The following is a 17,178-nucleotide window of genomic DNA, read 5'->3' as shown; positions in this document are numbered from 1 at the left end:
CTTCATAAAAAATAGCAAGACAGATATATGTGACAGTGAGTAAAAAATGAAACACAGCACTTTTAAAATAAAAGTGACAGACAAGTGTTTTGAAGATATGAAAATAAATTAATTTCAGCTATAAATACAAAGAGAAAGAATGAAGCAAGCAAAGTTCTAACAATAATTGTCGATTGCTATAAAAAAACATGTATTTGATAATTCATTTTGGACAGTTTCCATGATATGTTTTATCTCAAAGAGAAGTACAAAATTTTAATCCAATGCCACCAGGTTGTCTTTTCGACATTTCTGGTCTTCTCTCCTGGCCGTGGCTTAGTTGTAACCCACTTCTGAGGTTGGGGCGCCTGGAAGGCGGAGTTACATTACCCCGATGATGTGATAGGATGATTATGATAATGTGGTGCCAGGAGAGGTCTTAAATCTAAACTTAACCTAAATTCCAGACCGTGGACGAACACAGGAATAATCCCCATTAAGGAAAAATTCCTGTGCTCTAACCGGGAATCGAACCCGATTTGTAATTTGTACTATACTCGATTTTAATTACTGAGTACGAAATAATTCTACCTATGTAATTTGAATCTATTTCATGTAAATGACACATTGTAGGCTCATAACACTTCAAGTGTTGTAAATACATATTTCATACATAGTCAACCGGTACCTAATGTCAAAACGAATAATAAACCAATGAAAAAAGGAAATCATTTTTAAAGGCTACAAAGGAAAAAAAACGCACGCGCACATATGCACACACACACACTATATTTCCCACCCCCAGGGTTTTAAGGATTTTTTCAAAATGTTATTTTCTTCGTGTAATTCGATGGTGTTTGGATAAAGGGAGATACATCATAAAGGTGAGTTTTGAGATAAATGAAGATTAAAATTCGGACCCTTATTGCAAATAATTTTTTACACAAATAAAACACATCAAATGCTAGTATTATTTTATTTTTTTGCACACTCAGTTGTAGAATTGAACTTGTGGATTCACCTGGGGAACAAAACTCTGTTTGCACAAATAATGACAACCCCCTTCATCCGAACACCATCGAATTTCTCTCTCTCTCTTGTTTTAAACAAAATTAGACACTCCTTTTCCCTTAAAGAGCGTTTTCAGGAAGACTTCAACAAAAAAATAAGGATGGGAAAATCCAAATTCCTTCTATAATGGGGGGGGGGGGGAGTCTACAATTCCTCTAACAAGGAAGATGATTTGGATTTGTTGTCTATTGAAAGTAATGTAATGTAAAATACAAGTAAGTTTATTTTATTTACGCAATTAATAAATAAAATTAATTTTGACGTAAACACCGTATTTTACACATAAAGTTTAATAATGTGATCTAAACTTAGTCATGGTCAGACTAAAGGCATTACAGACACAGTAGTTCAAAGAAAAGCCACAAAATTGTCCATAATTACTGAAATTATATATTTGTAGCTATTTAGTTTTGAACACAGGTTCTGTTGGAGGAAGGCGGAAAATAGGTAAGATTGAAGAATACTGAATTTGCAGTGAAAAACCTGCCATTGGGCAGAAAATTATGAAAGAACTGATGAATACATGAATTGTTTGCTATTTTTTATGACAAAATTATCCTCGGTATTTTGTAGTTCTTGCGTAATTTCCCCTTCTATTTTTTCGCCTCCGAATTTTGAGAAAAAAGGCGGAAATTACACTAGTAAATAATGTAGGAACAATTCGGAAGACTACTTGTCATGAATGATACTACCAAAAGTATTAAAAAAATTTTTAACATCCCAAAAGACATTCAACTAATGATCAATTTCAACACTGTGTTCAGATGAATTTGGTCTAACCCAGTGATTCCTAGTTCTTACTGTGATTTCCTATGTGATAAGACATTCCACAACGAAACAGGTAAATATGTGCTAATTTTCTTTTTAGTCTCTATACTGAATAATTTCGAAGCCTTGTCACTTTGTCACTCTATTTTTTTTTTATTTAATGCTAGTAAATTACAAATGAATACAAGTTAATATACCTTAAGATAATATAAACTAACCCACTTCTGAATGAGTACGACTCATGCTTAGGAGAGGATTCCAATACATTCTAAATATAACAGTATTAAAGTTTCAACAGTGTATATGTTTGAATAATCACATTTTCAGCTGAAATATGCTATTTTGCATAATTTCATATTTTCCTTCACGAAACAAACACTGTTTTTAAAAAGTATTAAAATTAAAATGCACAGGAAGTGTCACTTGACATATTCAAAGTCAAAGTGAAAACGTGGCTTCTTAGAAACCCATTCTATTCTGTGCAAGAATATTTTGAATCAGAAAATCAAGCTGTAGATATTTTTTAGGTTTCTTTCTCTGAATTGTATTATTATTTTGTAATATATTAGGAAATTCTCATAAATTGTTAAGTTAATTCTTGTTTTATTGTATATAAACGGAGCAAATCAAATAATATTTGTGATCAGTGTGTTACAATCATAGACAAGGGTTACAATTTTCATCTAGATATTAGCCTATTTTTGATAATCTTGACTCTCAATTGTAAACTCTAAGGAGTATTTGTGATCATTTTGTTTTATGTTTAGTGTTGTAATAGAATAATTTTCATTTTTGCACGATAATTTCACACGTGTAATTTGACAATGTCATTAGTGTTTGCTATAACAACAGCTAATAAATACTATATTATATTATATTATATTATATTATACTATACTATACTTTACGTTACTTAAACATTATCTTACCCCTGATAACATCTCAATGAATGATGTTGTGCCACTGTTGCTTTGACGCACGCTTTTTTGTGAAGCAAGACGAACATCCCCTCCTCCTTCCTCGGGTATCTTGTACAGTATATAAGGGCTTTACTCTGTGCAGAGAAGCACACAAGTACACACTTTACCAAAGATGTATCCAGAAACACGGAATTCTGCAGCAGTTGTACTAGTAGTCGTCATTGGCATCTGTTCGGCATGTCTCATAACCAACTGTCCTAAGGGAGGGAAGAGATCAGGAGGACATATTGAAGGCACACATTCCATTAGACAGGTAATACACCAACTGTTAAAGAAATTGGGAAAATTTTTATCACTACAGTCTACTATATACAGTCACGAAGCTTGAGTTTTGAGGGTGCTAGAAACAATAGACTGTGACGGTATTATTTTGCATTGCCTGTAATGAGGCGATATTAGCTATCCTAGTGGTGAGCAACTATCTAATGTTTGCATATTTACTACATATTGAGCTTCGCAACTGTATATACTAGACTATGGTAGAACCTCTATTATCTGTGGTAATGAATGGGGTTGACTGAAAGGTTAATCGAAAAAATCGGATAATCTGTACCATAAAAGATTTTCGTAAATTTAAAGAATATTTATACTTTTGTAATTTCATCCATAGTCTTTTATTTAAGACGCTAGGAGTGGCTGAGAAGTTCACTAATTTAAGTCTGGTTGTCAACGATGGGTTTTTAAGGGCCAAGGAATCTTCTTGTAATGATTGTCTCTGGAAATATATTAATAATGGAGGTCTAGTGTTGTAGATTTACACCTCGTATTCTGATGCGAGGTGAGCCACAGTTTCTCTTTCCCCAAAACACTCAATTGTTTACACTTTGTTATACTTAGCACGAGATTTCTTTTGACAGCTGTAAAAGATATTTTATATAGAAGTTATACAGTACGACAATTCGAACAGTAGACCGTACTTTATAAGGAAAAAGGCTTAATAACACTATCTAGAAAAAAAATAACGTGCTAATACAATGTATGGTACTTAATATATTTCTGCAGAAAGAGAGAGAAACACAGATGAATAATCCACCAATCGGTTAATAGAGTGACGGATAATAGGGGTTCTACTAATTAGATTTTCATAATTTCTGTATATTGATGATGATGATATGGTTATCTTTTCAATGTCAGTGCTGAAAATAAAATACTGATCTTAAAATGTATACACTTTCGTACAATGTTAACACTTTCTGAACTCTGACAATATTGTATTAGCTCCAGGGCCTCCTTGAAAGTGATAGCAGAGCTAGTCTGTACCTCAGAAATATTACAATAAATCCATTTTATAAACTTTAAGATACTTACTTACAAATGGCTTTTAAGGAACCCGAAGGTTCATTGCCGCCCTCACATAAGCCCGCCAGCGGTCCCTATCCTATGCAAGATTAATCCAGTCTCTATCATCATACCCCACCTCCCTCAAATCCATTTTAATATTATCCTCCCATCTACGTCTCGGCCTCCCTAAAGGTCTTTTTCCCTCCGGTCTCCCAACTAACACTCTATATGCATTTCTGGATTCGCCCATACGTGCTACATGCCCTGCCCATCTCAAACGTCTGGATTTAATGTTCCTAATTATGTCAGGTGAAGAATACAATGCGTGCAGTTCTGTGTTGTGTAACTTTCTCCATTCTCCTGTAACTTCATCCCGCTTAGCCCCAAATATTTTCCTACGCACCTTATTCTCAAACACCCTGAACCTATGTTCCTCTCTCAGAGTGAGAGTCCAAGTTTCACAACCATACAGAAGAACCGGTAATATAACTGTTTTATAAATTCTAACTTTCAGATTTTTGGACAGCAGACTGGATGATAAGAGCTTCTCAAACGAATAATAACACACATTTCCCATATTTATTCTGCGTTTAATTTCCTCCCGAGTGTCATTTATATTTGTTACTGTTGCTCCAAGATATTTTAATTTTTCCACCTCTTCGAAGGATAAATCTCCTATTTTTATATTTCCATTTTGTACAATATTCTGGTCACGAGACATAATCATATACTTTGTCTTTTCGGGATTTACTTCCAAACCGATCACTCTACTTGCTTCAAGTAAAATTTCCGTGTTTTCCCTAATCGTTTGTGTATTTTCTCCTAACATATTCACGTCATCCGCATAGACAAGAAGCATACAGGCAAAAAACAAATTTTAGCTTTGTATTTATTTATTTTTGGTATAGTGTAATCATAGTCATTCATTCATAGTTTTCTGCCGAAGGACTGATCTTGCACTGCATTCTCCAAACTTTCCTATTTTCTGCTTTCCTCTTTGTCTCCACATATGATCCACATATCTTAATGTTGTCTATCATCTGATATCCTCTTCTGTCCCAAACTCTTCTCCCGTTCACCATTCTTTCCAGTCAATCCTTCAGTAGGCAGTTTCTTCTTAGCCAGTGACCCAAGCAATTCCTTTTCCTCTTCCTGATCAGTATCAACATCATTCTTTCTTCACCCACTCTTTACAACACAGCATCATTTCTTATTCTGTCTGTCCATTTCACATGCTCCATTCTTCTCCATATCCACATTACAAATGCTTGTATTTGCTTCTCTTCACTTCATCGTATGACCATGTTTCTGTCCTATACAATGCCACACTCCATACAAAGCACATCATTAGTCTCTTCCTTAGTTCTTTTTCCAGAGGTCCATAGGAAGATGCTCTTTTTTCTATTAAAAGTGTAACCACAGTATACCTTCAAAATTATGACACCCATAGAAGTGAACAGTTATTTTCAAGGTATACTCCAGAAATGCGTTATAGTGTGTTAATTGAGACACTTGAGGGAAAAAGACCATTGGGGAGGATGAGACGTAGATGGGAGGGTAACATTAAAATGTATTTGAGGGAGATGTGATATGATGTTAGGGAGTGGATTAATCTTGCTCAAGATAGGGACTGATGGTGGACTTATATGAGAGTGGCAATGAACCTCCGGGTTCTCTAAAAACCATTTGTAAGTTAGTATCAAAAAATGTACAGTACTACTATTATTTGTATACAATATTTATATTTCTTTTATTTTTATTATTATTTTTTTTACGTTCCAACTTGTAATTACAATTTTCTTATTCATTCTTAAATATGTAATAGTGACATAGTAAGTACGTCAGTTATTAGTGGAGATCAGGAAAGCTCCAATTAAAAGAACGGGAATCTTTGCTGAAGATACTACAGTGTTCACGAATTTCAGTAAGGGAAGAAAAGTAGACTATCAAGGTCTCATTATATAGGTTGAAGTGAAATAATCCTGCAGATTGAAAGGGACACTAGGGTACACTTAAATGAATAGAAAATCTATATTACGTATTGTGATTAAATGCACGGTTAATTAGAAAATCAAGTTTGAAATTTCAGCAGTCTGGCAACATTGCCGCTAACACACTGTTCTTTCTTCTCGTAATAGAGATGTAAGAGGTAAACGAACTCAGGTCTGTCTGCCTTAGTGAAGTACCTCCCATCTCCCTTTCTGGCTACAATGTTGCAAGCTGGTCACATCAGTCAGTAGCTTCAAAATAGTAGTTTTTAAATTAAATTTACATGAAAACTGTCCAAACTATTGATATATGCCAGAGGGATAAATGACTCTATTAGATTTTCTATCGATATGGACAAAAATCACGATCCTACTCACAACAGTTACCGAATATGAGGGTGTTAAACAATTGTGAAAAAAAAAACTTTTTTTTAGAAAACTATGGACTTTCCACCAATACAGTATTACACTTTTTTGTTACATAGAATATTATTTACTCTGAAAATCTGCTGGTTTATTTCACTTTCTCCCTGTATAATATCAGTTTTTAATCCACCCTTTATAATCTAACATAATGTAATATAATTCAGGTACTTTGATTTAATAACACGTTTTCAGTGTGCCCGTTGTGGACCTGCAAAATTGGGCCATTGTTATGGTCCTGCCATTTGCTGTGGACCACAAATTGGCTGTCTTATTGCAACACCTGACACAGCCCGATGTTTGAGTGAAGCTGCTTCTCCAGTTCCATGTATTGCGCCTACAGGAGCTCAGTGCGGAGAAGGAAAGTCAGCTGGCAGGTGCACTGCTAATGGAGTCTGTTGCACTCATGGTGAGGCCTCTCAAAATATTTATAATCTACAATATTCCTTCATTACAAGTACTACATTTCTATTACCTTACTTGCTTGAAATTTTGAAGTACATATCACAATGTTTACAAATTTCTTAACAAGATTTCAGTCTATACTTATCATATTTACTAAACTGTTATATGAAATATGTAGGAATGAAAAGAAATTTTAGAAAGCGCTACAATGAGCATAGATCTGATTTTAGATACAATAGAAACAAATAAAAATTTGCTATGCATCTGATAAATAAAGGTCATGAATTAAATAATATCAGAGCATCTTTACAAATATTAAAACAGATCAATAACAATAGAAATATAAATACTGCAGAAGAATATTTTATAGCCAAATATCCCAACAATAATATTCCATTAATTAACGAAATAATCTCAAACCCAGACAATTTGCTTTACAAAATCAATATCTAACTTACAACTTATTAATCAGTTCTGCCATATAAGTGACCGCCCTACATCAAGACATACTGAAATTTGTAAACTCGGTAGCTAATATTGCGCTTGCTGCAAATGGCACAACAGCACCACACCTACACGGTCACCATGTAAGTATTTTTTTAATCATAAATTAATCAATTTAATTTAAAGAAACCTAATTTACTACAAATAATTTTTTTAATTATTTCCAGACCAACTAAGAATACCATACAATAACAGTAACACAATTCTAGCTACAGAGTCATTCTTACACGAAGTATAACCTGAAAAAGAATTTAAGAACACGTACTGCATATGCTTTTAAAACCAATTTTAACAAAATATTTTTATACTGCATGTACTGTACATAATATATTAGTTAAATGAAAACAACTATATCATAAAACAGATGTCTATAGGCTTCACAATTTACATAATTTTAATAAAACAAATAATACAAAGAAATAAAATAAAACATATAATATGATAAGTATAGACTGAAATCTTGTTAAGAAATTTGTAGTACAAAAACTTAACAGAATAGAAAAATAACGTTGAAAATGATGATGTTTGATTTCAGAATCTTGCTACATTGACATAAAATGCCGTCTAACCAACGAAGCAGAAGAACTAACAGACAAGAACACTGAAGAGACAAATCCTCTATATAACCTATACAATGCTATCAGAAATTCTTATCAGCAAGACAGCCCACGCTTTGAACTAGCACCTCCTGAGAACATACAAGAATAATAAAATCAGTGTAAACTTAATCATACAGTTTTCATTTGTCATCATAAAATGTTTTATTACCTATTAAACATGTACATGTAAATACATGTAATGATCATACATATTTGTAAAAAATAATTTTAATAAAGGAAAACAGTGTAATTCCGTCTATAAGTTAAAATTCTTTATTAATATTATCAATATAATTATAGCTATACAACAGAAAAAAACCTCATAATAGCAATGATTAGTAAGATTAAAAAATAATACTCACAAAGAACATTTGCGCACCTTGTGTATGTAGAGCAGGAACAGCTGTTTTTGGCTGGTGGAAAAAATGTGCAATAGCACAATGGGCAGTCAGTAAGCCTTGGTTTATTGCGAAATGAATGTCGTATCTGTTTATCTGTCATAGGTACATCACTGGATATTTGTCTCCAATCTTGAAAGTGCTCTCCTTCACTTCCTTCCCACTTACCAGTACTTCATTCCTAAAGCAGCCATACAAAACAGCGTCTTCCCGAAACACGTGAAAAAAAAAAACTTGTAACTTGCAATGAAATTTCTTACATTAAATGTGGGTTGGAATTGGCCACCCCATGCCACTATCTCCTGGCTTAGTTGCCTCATAAGTGGTGCCTTATTTGTATCACTTGTGAGTTCAGACCTGTCTTCAGACAGTTGGCTAAATAACAAATGTGGGTTTACATTAATTCGAGACCACACAAAATCGGGTTTTTACTGTAATTTTCTCAGTGGTCAAAAGGATGTCAATGGATCCAAGGTTTCTGGGTTCAAGCGTGGCCAAGAGTGACTTTTTTTAAGGATATCAAAATCCTTAGTATGGTTTCCTTTGGAAGAGAAGTAAAGTTGTGAGTTTACAGCATAAAAAAGAATCTTGTCTCTGGATGCGGGCAGGATATACATTGTGTTCAATGAAAAATATCTACCAAGAATTTAATTTCTTGAGAGTTTATTACGTAATACATCAGTCATTTTTACCGTACTCATATAAATTCAAGAAAAAATATCTTACATGACATATGAGGAGGTCCATTCCAAACCATATTAAGTCCACCCTCGGACGAAATTGAGTTTTATATGATTTCGTATAATTCTGAACATGCTGTATCATGCTGTGAAGTCTGGGTCTAACTGTATTAAATCCCCTTGAAAAGGATGCATGAAACTGGGTGTTTGTAGCAAACTGTATTATGTCCATGTCTTCGTCTGCATCAAACTGTATTGTCCAAAACTAATTAATATTTATGAATTTAAATACTATTATAGTCACAATCATGCCATGGTATGAAAGAAAAATTTCATAACCTCGAGCGGGATACGAACCTGCGACTTCCTGTACTCCGGTCAGGTGCTCTACCACTGAGCTATCAAGATCGTCTCACGCCAAAGGCTTGGAATTATCCTTTCATACTGGCGACTCTGTTATAGAGTACTGTCCATAGCATCTGATCTAGTCAGCACTGCATATGGTGTGAAGAAACTTTACAAATGTAATCTTCATCTTTACGATGTTGGTGACGTATAAACGTCCGTTGATGTGACATATTAATGAATTTAAATCGCAGGTTCGTATTCCGCTCGAGGTTATGAAATTTTTCTTTCATACCATGGCATGATTGTGACTATAATAGTATTTAAATTCATTAATATGTCACATCAGTGGACGTTTATACGTCACCAACATCGTAAAGATGAAGATTAATTAATATTTTTCATTGTAAGGTTGTGTGTCAAGTTTCCTGCACTGAGAAAAACTAGCGCTAATTTACAGTATGACTTACTGTCGAACTTTGTATCAGTTCAGTCCTAGATCATATATGTAGCAGATAACTCATAGCTATGTTGAAATCGGCAGCACTTTGAAGAGAACAACCGCCAGGATCGCTACCCGTCCGCCGTAAACGAACACGAGATGGCAGTATAGTCGCTAATGCAATTCAAATGGGAATTATGACGTGACTCCTTATGTAACAACTAGATGGCAGCGTAGTAAACTTGACAAAAGTTGTTAACTTCAAAACCTATAAGGCCGACCTATATGGGTATATTATGATCTAGGGTTCAGTGCTGCTGCAGTCCAGTTGTGGATGTGATATCCGCGAAAATGGAGGAGTAAGTGTCTATAGGTGAGAATAGCAGAGAAAGCAGGAAAATAGTGAAGAAGAAAACAGCATGACAACAACAAAGTGAACTTTGGTATAATATTTTCACTATATTTTTTAATAATAATTAATAGATGTTTAGGAGACTTATTTTCATTAAAAAACTGTTTTCTACAATAATCATGTAATGTACAAGAGGATATCCTTGTTTCAATCTGCAGACTTTGATAAGAATCCTATTTAACACGGTTCGAACCACCATGTTAGCATAGGGGATGCCAGTTTCACTGTTGTTCAATTCCCAAACATGATAAATGCAGGGTCAAGGAAACAGTTTTCTCAACAAAAAAGAAAGCTGATGAAGATCATTAACATTAATGAACATTATACCTTGGTGATTCAATATTCCATAGGAGTAAATCAAGGGAAGTTACCTATTATTTACACAATTACTTTGGTTGAATTTTTACAAATACTAAGATTTTTTTTTCTTTTTTATGTTCACATCAAACCATATTATGTCCATGATATTTTCTGAATTTCAGGACAGTCTGATGTAATAGTGATTTCAAATATAATTGATTCTGATAAATTAAGTTCGTCCAGTAATTAATAATTTTAATATTTTAATTTACCTCCCTTAGTTGACACGTAAATAGTACTCCTTCTCTCCTGAAAAAATTACATCAGTGAACTTAATACGGTTTGAAACGGACCTCCTCATGTATGTAGTTAAACAAGTCCATATAGAAGTAAACAACTTACCCAAAAAATGTAATGTTTGTTTGTTTGTTTTTTTTTTTTTTTAATTTTCTTTAATGACACATTTACAAATGTCATTAAATTTTTTGTACACAAACTACTTCATAGAAGACAGATTCACTTTTTCAGAAAGGTTGAATAACAACAATGAGTCAGTCAGTACTTTTTCCACTCACACACATTCCTAGGCTCTTCTTAAACAACCATCAGACGAGGTGCAATATTCATTGCCATTAATTCTTGGAACAGCAACTTGGCTGCATAAGGTAAACGAACTTGAGAGATCTGTGAAAGATAAAAAAATAATATTATTTTAATAAATTCAGCTAAAACTATATTTACCAAGACTATACAATTCAGTAATGAAAAATAATCCAGACCTAAGCAATCTACACATTCTTAAGTTTAAAAATAAAGTGAAAATGTTTGTATGATATTCGATAAATTTTATTATTATTTTAAGTGTTACTAGCATTATATGTTACTAATATTTATTGTATTTATCTGATGCATGTAACCTATAAGATAAAACATTGTAATGCATATATAGAGATCATTTTCTTAATAACAGTCTATGTCTCCAATAAATGATTTCTCAGCATCGCCACAGATACACTTGATTGTACTTGTCACTATCTTTCTCACTAGAGAGTTATTGAAATTTATATTTTCCCCGCCATTCATAAAATATTTTGATATGATACCTCTTGCACAAAAGGAGAGATCTATAACTGGAACTTGATTAATATATTTCAGTATTATTTGTATTTATCCTGGTAATAATGAATAGTTTGACTTGTAGACTTGTATGAGAAGATTCGAAGAGAACGCCAGTTACGTAGACCTTTGCCCCCCCTCCCCTACTACCATTAATGCATAGCACAATGTCAATACGGCGGTTGCTGTCGTCTGCGATACAACGAACTTTTCTGTTGATTTTCGAGTTCATCATTTTTTTTTTCTGGTTATTATATGCTTATGTAAGTTGTGTTAACTCTCGCTAGTGGTTTTATATTTTATTTCATCCATCTTAGTATTTATTTTATTATTGTAAATATTTTTGTTTTATTATTATTATTATTATTATTATTAATGAATTAATTTGTATTACTATCTTTGTATCATCCCCGTCACGGATATTCTATTATTATTATTATTATTATTATTATTATTATTATTATTATTATTGTTACTATTATTTCTAACATCAACTTTATTATTGATCTCTTTAAAATTTATGTATACTACTGGACTGTACCCGAGCACTAGCATATGCTCATTTCGGGTATATATTCATATGTATCATTTCAAATGTAAATTGTGAATAAATTTGAATTTGAATTTGAAGAAGACAATGATATAATGTAAAACATTCTTAATGTTTTGTTTTCAAGTTTAACACTTCATTTGGAACTTAATTTTTAATGTCATTTCAAAGTTCTCACTCTAGCTATACTACAGACACATTTGTGCAGACTGAAGAATAAATTTTATTAAACAGTCCACCAGAAAATCGGGCCTTTATGGAAACATGGAAACTATTTTAATATTACAGAAATTAACACATACCAATACACAAGTAGTATGTAAATTTAATATGTTTTACTAATGTTTTTATTATATTCTTTAACAATTTTCCTATATTCAAAACGTCATTTATCACACAGAAGTAAAGTACTGGAAATCGACCTACATGAGTAAATTTCTTCTCTCTCCCTGTTACAATGATAATCTTTTGCTCATTCAGATTTGAAAACAATTCTCTCAATGTAATCTTGGTTTTTCAAAAAAAGTGTAAATCTAATTCAAATTGCTTTTTGTTTTCTATTTAAAGATACATATTTAAACCTTTCTTCACGTGATTTAAAAACAGCTTATATAATGTATAAAAGATTATGCTAGAAATGTTTATTTTATTTATTTTTTTTCTTTTTTCAAAATAAACGTGCACGAAGTCAATTCCTATACTTTGAAAAACTTTCACATTGCAGTATTTCTATTTTCCTTATGATCTCTGTCTCATATATGAAAGTACTCAGAGAAATTTTGAGCTAGAATTAGTTTCTTATTCACAATCTCGTTAGCATTAATATGACGAAACAAAGAAATAAGTTTATATGAAGGCTAACAACCTGAGAATGAAAATACGTTAATGTACAATGAGGGACAAAATAGTTGAGTGACTCGAGATTTTCCGAAGTCAAAGAATGCCACACTGCACATGCTTCAAGCCGAAAGTTTTCGGTCATATGTTGAGATATTCACTTCACTTTTCTGTTTAAATATTACATATCTATGCTCAGAAGGAATTAAAACTATAGTTTGTTATGAACAGCACTACAAATCTTGAAATATTTTTGCTCACTCAACAATTATATCCCTTACTGTACAATTTTAAAACTACTGATTTCGATTTTAGCATTATAAAAGAAGTTACCTGTGTTTTGTTTTTACAACCCTTGCATTCAAATGTGTTATTGCGAAGGTTGGCTATTGCAATCAAACCACAGAAGTTGCAGACGTGAATTCTGTATGGGTCAGATACTTCAAATAATCTTTCCCGTAAGAACTGAGCCGCACCGTGGGCAATCTGACAATCTCGTTCCATCTCACCAAAACGCAGACCACCATCCCTTAAAAGGAAGAACAATAGGATTGTTATTACAACAATTTCTTTTTATTTCATTATTTGGAATTTATTTATTTCCTAATTACTATGAAAGAAGCATTCATCGTCATCAGTCATCACCATCACCACCACCACCATACTTATCATTATTGTCATCTCCAACTCCAATGTTATTATCTCCATAACAATAAGGACATTACCTATACTAATAATAAATCTATAACCAAAATGTTTCTGGTAATTTTCGCTTTTCCAAAAATAATTGGCGTTAACATGTATAATTAACCATCCTGAGATCAAAAATCGCATTTTGAAATTTTGTTTGTAAGTCTGTCTGTCTGTCTGTCTGGATGTTTGTCACCTTTTCAAGCAATAATGGCCGAACCGATGTTTATGAGAATTGGAATATAAATTAAGTTCATTCTATAGTCCCGTCGCTCTAAATTTCCAGCAGCCAATCGCGTTGCAGGTCGGCTACATTTAAACGTGTGCGTCTTGTGATTCACTGAGGAAGACCTTATTCATTTCTTAAGGCTCGATAAATACTTAATATAATCGCCCGCCATTTTGGGTCTTTCGTTGGCGTTCGCAGAAAGCACACGAAGGCGTTATTTGCCGGTCAATTATTTGCTGAATTACAGTGTGTTTGATTTATTATCATATGAGCTACGACATGATAATGTTTAACGGTGTGGCAAATAGATTTCTCGTATGGTAGCTCGGCAACGAAAGAACAAAAATGGCGAACGATACTACCTACCTAGACTTTATAGAGCCTTCACTTCCTAAGACGTAAGCAAAGAGGAGGAGTCACGCTGGGAATAACAGCGTCGCGACTTTAACGTAGATTTTAGGCTATATAGCATTGAAAATACTTTATTTAAAAAGGGGGGTTAGAAGGGGGCCTGAATTAAATAACTCGAAATATCCCACTTATTGTTTGTCTTGAAAAATATTACATAACAAAAGTTTCTTTAAAAACAGTTTCAGATAAGTTTTATCCCATGCAAAATTTTGACAGAACTGATATTTAATGAGATACAAGAATTTTAAAATAACAATATGTTTTATCAGCACCACCTCAGACTAATAGGCTATAATGAAATGAAAACAAACGACTCTGTCGATTTAAAACGGCCTTGCACAACAAACAGAGAATATTATTCATTTAATACTGTTTTTATATGGATATAACTGTATTCTATAATGGGAATATATAAATGATTTCTCTGAAGTTTCGAAACTATTTTACAAGCTGTACATTACTCAACACCTACATTATGCTTTGCTAGCCCCCAAAAAACTAGATCAAGTACCAATTACAAGGATATATAGCCAACAGTGGCGGCTCGTGAACTTGTGGATTGGGAGAGCTTCAGTAGATTTCGGTACATACAAATTTCACTGCTTGATACCATTACTAATAAGTATAGGACAAAATAAATGCACTACATATCGAAAAACAAAACTTCCTGACTTAGTTGGGAGATGTCTTCGGCAGACACTCAACTTACAATCTACCAGTTCATTCTGAATTGTCTTAGAATAACCTTAAACAGTGGCATGTTCCAAATGATTTTTGAGAGGCTCGTTTAGATTACTCACGAGCTGTAGCAGCCCACGAAACACACAGGGTTCTTCGAATCGTTTTTCATCATGTCCCCTAAGGGGAAGTTCATATTGGCCACAAAATTTGATACAATCAATATTTTTTTTAAATAATTTCACGATTTTTTCTCACTTCTTGATTATGTTTGTTCTGTTCATTTCACTTAATTGCACAGCAGTATGAGTTGCGTAACATAGCCAATGAAACAACATTTTTCAGGTGAGACTGCGAAGATTCGTGCATTTTGCTTTTTAGGGGCAAATTTCCTAAATTTGTCATGCCTAGTCCATGCAGCATCACCACCGAAGGGGAGGCAAGGAAAACAAAATAGATTTTTTTTTTTTTTTTTTTTCCACGTAACCACAAATGCTTAGCGTAAATTTCATTGTTATGCTTCCTTACATATATGCACTATTTCGGCTGGGTGAAGCTTAAGTAAGATTTAAGTCGGGTAACGGACGACCCTTTAATTTCACTTCATTACATCAATATTCTCCACAAGGGAAAGTTGAGAAAAATAAAATTAATATTCTGTAATTCACACACACTCATGCTTGCAAATTTGCACTGGTTAAGTTATGGTATTAAGACGTCACACCAAAGCAACATTCAGATATACTGATAGTCAACAATTTTCTAAAACTGGAAAAGAAGTCTCTTTCGTATTTTACATGCTATATCAAAAGGATTCTACTCGTGCAATCATTTTGAGTTAAGGCAAATATTAGGATCTGCTGGAGGCTGGATATATACGTAATAATAAGGCAAAAGAGAATATTAATTTCGTTATATTAACTCGATAAGATTCTACAACAATAAGTACGTGAAAAGAAAATAAAAATTTTGTCATTAAGTTTCAAGGGAATAGAGAATCCATTTGACGCAGCATTACAATAGCGGTGTGGGAGGAGAGGAAAGATCCCTTGTGGCCTGGCTGTGCAAGCCACTGCAGCGAGATATGGGTTTTAAACAGCGGCAGTTTCCCTCTGCTTCCCTTCACCTCTCTATCCCCTGACCATGCAAGAAACACTCTCTATGAGTTGACCACCCTGCAGATCCCAGGAAGACTTTGAATGCAATGTCAATTCCAATACAGTCGACGAGCAAAAAGATTATGCATAAGATAATAGTACATATTCCCGGCCAGATGAAATATAAAGCAATTTACCAATAAAAGCCGTAACAATTCTTCTACAAATTAAAATAAATATTATTTTTATTTTCCTGTCAAAGCAGGGAATGCTGCAGCTCTGCAGCTCTTATGGACGAGCCGCCCCTGATAGCCAACATGACAAGATACAAACTTGATGGAAATCACATCATTAACAATTATATGGAGGCGATATCTAGAAACATTTGCAGATAAGATCGATAAAATGTGGTCTACCACTGCTTCTGAAATCCAAATTCCTACCTGGCTCTCCCTTCCATAGGCTGTCGCACCAGGATCTGCACTGGTCCTCTTGCTCGACTGTGAATTTTATCGTCTACCATGTGTTTCAACCTCTGATAGTATGTTGGCCCTAAAAAGATCTGGGCATTTATCTTGCGACCTGTATGGCCATTATACATAACTTCATTGCCACGCAATTGATAGCCATACTCCTGAAGTAGTGTCGAGATTTTCTGCACGTTTACGGCATCATTGAATGGAGTTGCATCACCAATTTCACCTTTGTTAGAAGACACCTGACAAGGATTAAAAGTAAAATTAATTACATAGATTAATTATATGAGAATATCAGGAGATAATACGATAAAGTGATGTAACTTAGAATGATACAAATACGAAAATATCTCGGTTTTTCAGCCTAAACAGGACGTAAGGTGAACCAGAGAGCAAAAATTATGATTTAGTCACAAATTGTACCTCTTCCCATTATGAAGTCACTGGAAAATTTTATTGCCAATTTGGTAAAAATTAGTATCTGTGCATCAGATTTGAGAAATTAAGCACAATATGTAA

General features: G+C 33.5%; 2 protein-coding genes across 2 annotated transcripts in view; one reads left to right on the top strand and one right to left on the bottom strand.

Annotated features, from left to right (window-relative positions):
• Positions 1-2,874: 2,874 nt before the first annotated feature.
• Positions 2,875-8,240, top strand: LOC138697582 (mesotocin-neurophysin MT-like). Its single transcript, XM_069822949.1, has 3 exons — positions 2,875-3,051; positions 6,686-6,899; positions 7,935-8,240. The coding sequence occupies exons 1-3, from the start codon at positions 2,911-2,913 to the stop codon at positions 8,105-8,107; spliced, it is 528 nt and encodes a 175-aa protein (XP_069679050.1). The 5' UTR covers positions 2,875-2,910; the 3' UTR covers positions 8,108-8,240.
• Positions 8,241-11,004: 2,764 nt separating this feature from the next.
• Polr2B (RNA polymerase II subunit RpII140) overlaps positions 11,005-17,178 on the bottom strand; it is a 33,401-nt gene continuing 27,227 nt past the window's right edge. Inside the window, exons 19-21 of the mRNA XM_069822948.1 lie at positions 16,627-16,901; positions 13,412-13,607; positions 11,005-11,259 (exon numbers count right to left, since the gene is read on the bottom strand). Coding sequence (XP_069679049.1) covers positions 11,170-11,259; positions 13,412-13,607; positions 16,627-16,901 — 561 coding nt within the window. The 3' untranslated portion in view covers positions 11,005-11,169. The remainder of the gene's footprint in view (positions 11,260-13,411; positions 13,608-16,626; positions 16,902-17,178) is intronic.

Source organism: Periplaneta americana, chromosome 4 (genome assembly GCF_040183065.1).
Source record: "Periplaneta americana isolate PAMFEO1 chromosome 4, P.americana_PAMFEO1_priV1, whole genome shotgun sequence".
NCBI classification, from domain to species: domain Eukaryota; kingdom Metazoa; phylum Arthropoda; class Insecta; order Blattodea; family Blattidae; genus Periplaneta; species Periplaneta americana.
Note: the sequence above shows the minus strand (reverse complement) of the source record. Positions and strands in the feature narration are given on the sequence as shown.